Here is a 7,721-nt window from a genome sequence, read left to right on the forward strand (position 1 = left end):
TCAACATTTTATTTTATTTACTATTGGCTTGATAGGCTTCCTCCTTATTTTACACCTTTACCATTCATGATCAATGTGACTGCTGTGGGAATACATAATCATACTGAGCATGCAACTGAATTTATGGTTTGGCAATATTACATTTTCCCTTGCCTTTTACCATTGATGAATGTGCCCTTTTCACAGCCCCTGTGAAAGCTTAATGTAATTAACTCTTCTTCTGAAAACAAACAATGGATATCTATAATTACATCTCTTATCAGTAGCTCAATAACATTCATTTTCTACAACCGGGTCATGACACACATCATTCTGATGTTAAATTACAGAATACATGTTACGCTGACATGCAAGGCATTATGTACAGCCAATCATCATCCATCCAGGGCATGATCCATGTATTATTTGCATTCTGTAGGTTAAATTACTAAAGCCTGTGACCAGGGCTGTTGTGTGACAAACCCATCAATCAGTGTTGGATCCATTACCTTAGTTATAAAATGCCAAACACCTCATTATTTTCTCAACAACCTGTCAGTGCAGAGACGATTGTGCAGCCGCAGCAAATGATGGCACGGGAAATAGACGCGTGCAAATACCTCAAGAGTTCCTACATGCTGGAGAGAACAGAAGCAAGTTTGGATTTTAAATGATGTGTTGTCAGCGGCTTGCTTCCAGGGAAACAAATATCAAACTAAGCACTCCACTGTGTGACAATGTACGTCCTGTGGGGGAGTTGTTACGACTTTTAAGAGGTGAAACTTTAATAACTCTGGAATTACTTGCTGGCTTTTGACAAGAAGCACCCTGTTTGAAAAGCTGCAACTTGAGATAGGCAAGAACACTTCCATTTATGTTCAAAGTTGAAATGCAGCTTAGTTTATTTACTGACCAAAAATAACCATCTCCGCTACAGTGTTCCCTCTGTCGCAGAATACTCTCTGGGTGGATAAGAAGACTCATGTCTTGGCTGTTTGCATTTTCTAGAATTTGAAATCAGTTTGATACTCCCTCCCCTGATTAATGGCCTAGATACATAACCGCATCACATGATGATTCAGTTCTCCATCACTATGGGTCTACATAGAAATGCTCAAAGCATAGGTCCACACAAAGACTTGCTACTCTGCATCAATCCAAGCCCTTTTAGGGTATTTGTTAGATTATGACTGGCAGATTATTTCGGAGAGCCATAGCCCCCAGGTGTCACAGACATTCCAAGCTCATTCTCCACCCTGTTGATGCTCAACTGAAGAGATTATGCTCAGAGGAAAATCTCTTCCCTCAATGGAAGAGGAAAAAAAAGAGGTTCAAACAGGCACAAACACTCTAAGTATGTGTAGCCAATCAGCTTTCTCCTTCGCCTGAGCATGACGTCCCTCAAGGCCCAATGATCCGGGCAAAGAAAAGTCCTTTTCCCCCAGGACCTGTAATACCTGCATGACGAGCGCCACATCTCTGCTACTCTCACATCGACCATCTTAAAGACTCACACAGAGAACACACAGGCTGGTGAGAAACAGGTTCCAGCCTCACCAAGGCTCTTTACAGCCACCTGCTGTGCTTCATGTAATACAGCATTTTTCTTCACTACAAAATATGTAATCTGTACCTGCTGTTTTCTCACAATGCGGAGCTAACATACATCAATGTGATAACTGGTGAATACTTACTTTAAAAACTGCTGTTAGGAAATTTTAAGGAAATAGCTGTGCTTTGTCATACTACTGAGAAAACTCTGAGGGTTCAAGCAGTGGTCAAAAACAGCTGACTTTCATAGATTATGCTGCTTTACTTAAACACAACTTCAGATTAATTTTACAGCGTTTGAAGGTCCTGAATTTTCATTTTGAATGCAGACTTCAGAGCTGCTACACAAATCACAGCAGCTTCATTAGTGGACAAATGCTTGTCATGGATTGCATGTCTAATCACCCGTCTCAACCAGAAAGCAGCCCCGCCATGGTTTGAAGGTCAATCTAGGAACCATTCTCCATGCTGTCTCATTAACAGAAAGATAGTGGCCTGTAGTGATTAGTACTCAGTATATACAATAAAGGTTTTTTACCCATTTGATGTGAATTTTGAATGTGAATGTGAATTTTGTGCGACATTCATGTATCTGTATGTTAAAATTTTTCTCCTTTACATGCTACGAGTTCCAGTAATTTAAGTCTAGAGATACATCTACTCTCCAAAAGTAGTTAGGAGTGTAGATGTAGTTTTTGGTAGTTTAATACAAAATATTCAGATTTGTATGCATAACAGCCAAGAAATTACCATCTATCAGAAGACAGAGGAAGGAGTGCACACAAAGTGTGTATTGATTTTTCTCCATTTCCTCTGAATGTTAAGGTATTGGCACGTAAGAAGCACCACATATCTTTAAGATGTACCTGACCTTTTTCCAGCTTAGAATCGATTCTTCTTTGTGTCTGACTCCAGATTGACTTCAGATCATTAACATTCATCTGCATTTCATTGTCATGGTTCCATCATTGTACCGCTGGAAAGAAAGCTTAAGATATACAACAGCAGGAAAGATATATGATCACTTTTTCTTCAAAGTTAAAAAATAAAATCCTTTTGATACAGGAGAATTTATCCAAACCTGGCTAGCACAATACTTTTTTGCAAAACAAGGCTCGGTGGCAGTGTTTCATAACTTTAATTCTAATATGGCTTCACCTGTGCAGACTTCAGGAAGGCTGTATTTGATTCTTTACTTCAAAACAGAGAAGGCTGTTGGCACCGGCTGCTGGCATGCTAATCTCATAGAAGCTGCAGATGGTTTTTTTTATTTAAAAGCAAAGAAGCTGAAAATTGTGGAATGTGCCAACAGAACATTCCCTGATGTGCAATAGAAACAGAAATAACAGGAGCATGTAATAATTATTTTAATGTATAAAAATATAAATTCAAAAGCAAGCCATTTCCTTCTTCATCCAAACAGCCTGGCATCAATATCAGGCTAAAGTGTGGAGCAATAATTAATGCTGCACTTCCACACGTCTTTTAACAAAGAGGACATCTTGTCAGTGTGTGTTCCAGCTTCTCAGCACGTGACTGATGAACAGATATTACAATCATCTCGATACGCACCAGGGCACTTATCTACTTCATCACATAATCAAGCAGATTTAATCACACTTTGAAACACAAAAGACGTGTGAGGTTAGCTCTCTGAACACCTGAAATTTAAATAAGTTTGTTTATTGAGCTGAAAGAACTTTGAGTGTACAAGATCAGTGAGATTACATATTGTTTCATGATTGCAGTTTAGTACAATTATTAAGACATGTACAGCGGGAATATAATAAATAAGTACAGTGCAGTGTAGGCCAGATACTTCCAAGAGTCACCATTAAATGCATTTAGTAGTTTTTTTCAATCCATATTTGTGTGTTCTTCATTCCCACCAGGTGTCCATTCGCCGTACGCGTACTCTCTGCTTGTAATGATATTCTTTAAGGTGCTTTTTTAAAGCGTTTGGAATGGGAAGCATGTTAATGCCATCATAGGTAGTGCAGCTGCTTATGGTTGCTCTGCAGATATGTTGCAGAGTGAAGGCCTGTGTTCGGTGAATGGGGTTAGACAGCAGAGGCTCAAAAAACATGCAAGAGTTGGGGTCCTTGTAGTGCTCCAGCAATCCTGTCACGGTGGTAGCATGGAAGACGCTGGGGTCATGCACGTCAAAGCTAAAATTGTGGTTCCACTGTTCAATGCGTGCATGTAGTGAGCGGCCGTAGCGGCGGAAGCTAACTGAGAAGAGGTAGTCTTCCTGGGCAGAGTCACGCAGGAGGAAGGTGCCTTCAGGCTTTCCTTCTAGGAGTGTTTCCGCCTCGTAGCGATCCATGACACCCCAGTAGCAAGGGAGGTTTGTGATCTGCAGCAGGTCTGGAACTAAACAGTGAATGTAATCAATCTGAGTATGGATGCGGTAGCCATCGTGAGATTTGTGATGTTCAGCCTGAGGAAATATGGCCCTGGAGGGCACGCTGGGGGCCGAAACTTCTGGCTCAACCGGAGGGTCTGACACACTGTCACATGGCTGGACAGAGGCTGAGGCCACTACCTCATCCAGAGTGTCCAAACAGCTCTGAAGCAGGAGCTGGTGCTGCTGCTGTCTTTGGAGAAGAAGCTGCTGTTGGGAGGGTCTTTCAGCCCCAGATAACTCATTCATACCATGAGCCAGTTTAGGGCCATGCTTGTAGAGAGGATTGATTTGGGCGGTCACCTCAAATGTGTGGATCTCCGCATTGGGTGGTGGGTCAACACCTTGTTCTATGCTGATGCGCCTGCGCTCTCGTAGCCTGTCGTCTATGTCCTCCACCACAGTTGCCATGGCTGAAGTAGGAGCACTGCACACTACTGCCGAATCAAGCATGGGAGGCTGAGTAATGGGGGCTGTGTGTTGCTTAATGAGATACCACTTCTGTGCCAGCTCTGATCCGACAGGGAAAGGGCAGTCATCCAACATCAACTCACTGAGATGGATCTTGCGCCTTGACGAGGCGCAGGAGGCTGATGATGAAAGAGCTTGGGGAGTTGCCGCTGGTGTCACTGCAGTATGTGTCTTTATTGGGAAACACTGCCCCATTGCATCTTGGATTTTTTGCCTGAGAGTGCGACTACTACTTGAGCCTCTGCTCTCACTTTCACTTGGTGCAGATAACTCCATAGCAGAACTAACTTTTCCCAGTTCCGGTCCTGCTGCTGTCTGTTCTTGTCCTAGTAATGAGGGAGTGACTTCAAACCCTTGCCATTTCCAACTGTCCTTCAGAGAGGTGGAAGATTTGTCTCTTGTCTCTAGGTCGCTCAGTAGTTCACCATACTCAAAGCCATCACTGACAGGCCTCTCAGCTGCAGGTTCATGGGACGCAAGGCCTTTTTTCTTTCCCTTCCCACCTTTTCGCCCACTGCCCACATCTCGCCTCTCTTCTGACCGGCTCTGTCTCACCTTGGGACGAGCTCCTCTCTCACGATCTTTCCCTCTGTTGCCTGACTCCTTTGGTAAAGACATGATGGATTATGAGGTGGATCAGCAGCAGCTGAACCACTCCTGGGAACTGCGCTGGAAACTTCTAACTGCCGTTAACTTTTGGCAATAGATTTCCGATTCGCATCATTTTCTTTGTCCATACATCATGGCCAATGGAGGTTAGAACGACCTACAAAAAAAGAGATGTGCTTAAAGTCTGTTTTAACAAGCTATATCACCTGTGATACATACACATTTGCTTTTATATTTTGCGTAACAAGATTTTAATATAATTGAAACTGGCGACAGCTCTGCTAAAATTCTACCTTCACGAATCTCACAAGAATCTTTTTTCTTAACCTGCCTCATGGGGATGTTGCTTTTAGCGTTAGAATTCATAATTATTTTCATTCTTATTAAATCTGTCAATTATATTTTAATTTAGTACATTAATCTTTACGGATTATCAATAGTGCCAATCACTATTCCCCACAAGTTCATTCATTCATTCTATCCATTATTTCAAATATGTAATAATGGATAGCAATACATAGAACACTGAAGCAGGATTCAGTAAAATTTTGTCCATTTTATGAAAAACATTAAACCAAAATTTAATCCACACTTGGGATATTGAATAAATTCTTCTAACTAAAATTCAAACTCTAATACTTGCTAAAAACAAAACGAAGTAACAAAAGTCAAATCAAACCAAAATCATTGATCCACTGAAGACTGAATCCAAAATTATAATTCTAAAATTATAACTAAGAAAATGAAAATCCCAGGCTGAGCCACCTTGCATGAATGTCATTACCATTATGAGCCTAAGTTGTGTCTATGGTGCTTGTACACATTCCCAACAACTGGACATCTTGGGGGATCTCTGCCCAGACCTGGATCACAATGTCAGTGAGCTCCTGTGACGGTAGTATTGGATGCACAGATATATAACATCCCATAAGTCCTTTATTGGATTTTGATGAGAGGAGCATGAAACCCAGTCAGTGTCAATGGTTTCATCCAGAAACTGTCTACACCTGCTACATGAGGTCGGGCATTGTTCTGCACCAGGAGGAAGCCTGGGCCCACTGCTCCAACATAAGATCTCCTAATCTCTGAAGATCTCACCCCGGTACAAATCAGGGAACTGATGGCTATGACGTGGAAGTCTGTGTGACCCTTCGAAAATACATGTCGCCAGAACACCGAGACACCACCAAACTGGTCATGTTGGATGATGATGATCTCAAAGGTGCTCATTGTGAACCTGACCTTATCTGCGAGGGAGAAGGGGGCACCAGATACAGTTCTCTGTACTGAAAACCCATTAATATATGGTGGCTTTCCATTGTACTTTGTCACTTTTTTTGCACCAAAAGCAAATGAAATTGATTCACCGTCATGTGTGCTTCTAAAAAGACAAATTGTTCTCTCTTAAGATTAAATGTCCAATTAAATTTAACGCAGTGTAGTTTCAGGGTAACTGCCAGTGTATGATTTCAACTCTAGCTCATTCAAACTAAGTAATGGCATTAAAAATTCGTTTCTTGCAGTCTGAAGATGAGTTGAGCTCTTGAAAATGAGTACACTTCGGGTTGAAAACATTTTTTGTTCACGAAACAGCCAACATTTGGTAAAACAACTTCCGGTATGTTTGGAGCTCTTTGGGTCTGAGAGCTGCCTCGTCCTGGAAAGTTGTCCCGGCCTGTAAGTTAGCTTGTCTCTGCTATAAAGAGTTGTTTCTGGAGTCTATTCTTCCTTACATTGTTCATTTTAGAATCCAACTAAAAATATTTGCCATGATGCTCTTTTCTCCGATTTCGTATACTGTATGTCAAAACACCAGTCTACGTTTGATTCACAATTTGACATATTTACATGATGACGAGGCCATCGTCAATTTCAAAGTTACCACATAGTAGTAAGCGGAACCTGGAGGCTGCACTTTTTGACGATTTTCTTTCCACAATTGTTAAATCACGCCAGCATTCACTTTATATTTAACGGACATCGTAATAGTATCAGGGGTGTGACCCAGTCCTTTTTAATCAAGACAACTATTTTTGAGACAAAGTACAGGGTCGACACAAACAAATTCCCGAACTTTTTGTCTCCAAGTTAGGGTAACCTCAGCTACCTCTTTTGGTTTTAAATGTTCCTCGTTTTTCCAAATATATCGACAGCTAAATTATCTTTTAAGACTAAAAGATATTAACCCACAACTTACGATGTCGCGCAAGCTAAAGTCGTTAGCAAAGCAGCTGTTTGTGGTCGCTAAGCTAAATTAGCAGAGCAGCTAGTTAGCTATCTGCTAATTTGTGTACTCTTCAATGTTTAAGTGTCGGGCTGTATTTATGGCAACTTCTTTCTAGCGCTCTCGGATATAGCACAAAATGTGAACATACCAAATCAGTTATCAACTTTATCGTCGAAAGAGCTTCTGAATCCTCTTGGACAAACTAATGACAAAAGGGCAGCTAGCTCCGCCGTTTGACTAGCGTGCTATTTTGGCAAATGACCTGCTGAAAACACGCAACCCGGAAGTGTATGGATATGTAAGCGATTTCTTTTGTAGTGACAAGCACTAAATGCCCTCAGCAGAGCAAATTCGGGTAGTCGTTTTATACATATACATAAATATACATATATAATATATATATGTATATATATATATATGTATATATATATACATACACATATATATATACATCATATATACAGTACATACATATATACA

General features: G+C 41.0%; 1 protein-coding gene across 1 annotated transcript; it reads right to left on the minus strand.

Moving 5' to 3' along the window:
- Positions 1 to 2,829: 2,829 nt before the first annotated feature.
- On the minus strand, positions 2,830 to 7,504 carry socs9 (suppressor of cytokine signaling 9). The gene is made up of 2 exons (XM_068317133.1): positions 7,390 to 7,504; positions 2,830 to 5,171 (listed from the first exon to the last, which is right to left on the minus strand). Exon 2 carries the CDS (start codon positions 5,021 to 5,023, stop codon positions 3,410 to 3,412), a length of 1,614 nt encoding a protein of 537 aa, XP_068173234.1. The 5' UTR covers positions 5,024 to 5,171; positions 7,390 to 7,504; the 3' UTR covers positions 2,830 to 3,409.
- Positions 7,505 to 7,721: the final 217 nt, after the last annotated feature.

Source organism: Antennarius striatus, chromosome 6, assembly GCF_040054535.1.
Source record: "Antennarius striatus isolate MH-2024 chromosome 6, ASM4005453v1, whole genome shotgun sequence".
In the NCBI taxonomy this organism is placed as follows: Eukaryota; Metazoa; Chordata; class Actinopteri; order Lophiiformes; family Antennariidae; genus Antennarius; species Antennarius striatus.

Bases quoted from the DNA above. Each gene is read 5' to 3' on its own strand.
- socs9 (XM_068317133.1), bottom strand. From the start codon at position 5,023: ATGTCTTTACCAAAGGAGTCAGGCAACAGAGGGAAAGATCGTGAGAGA.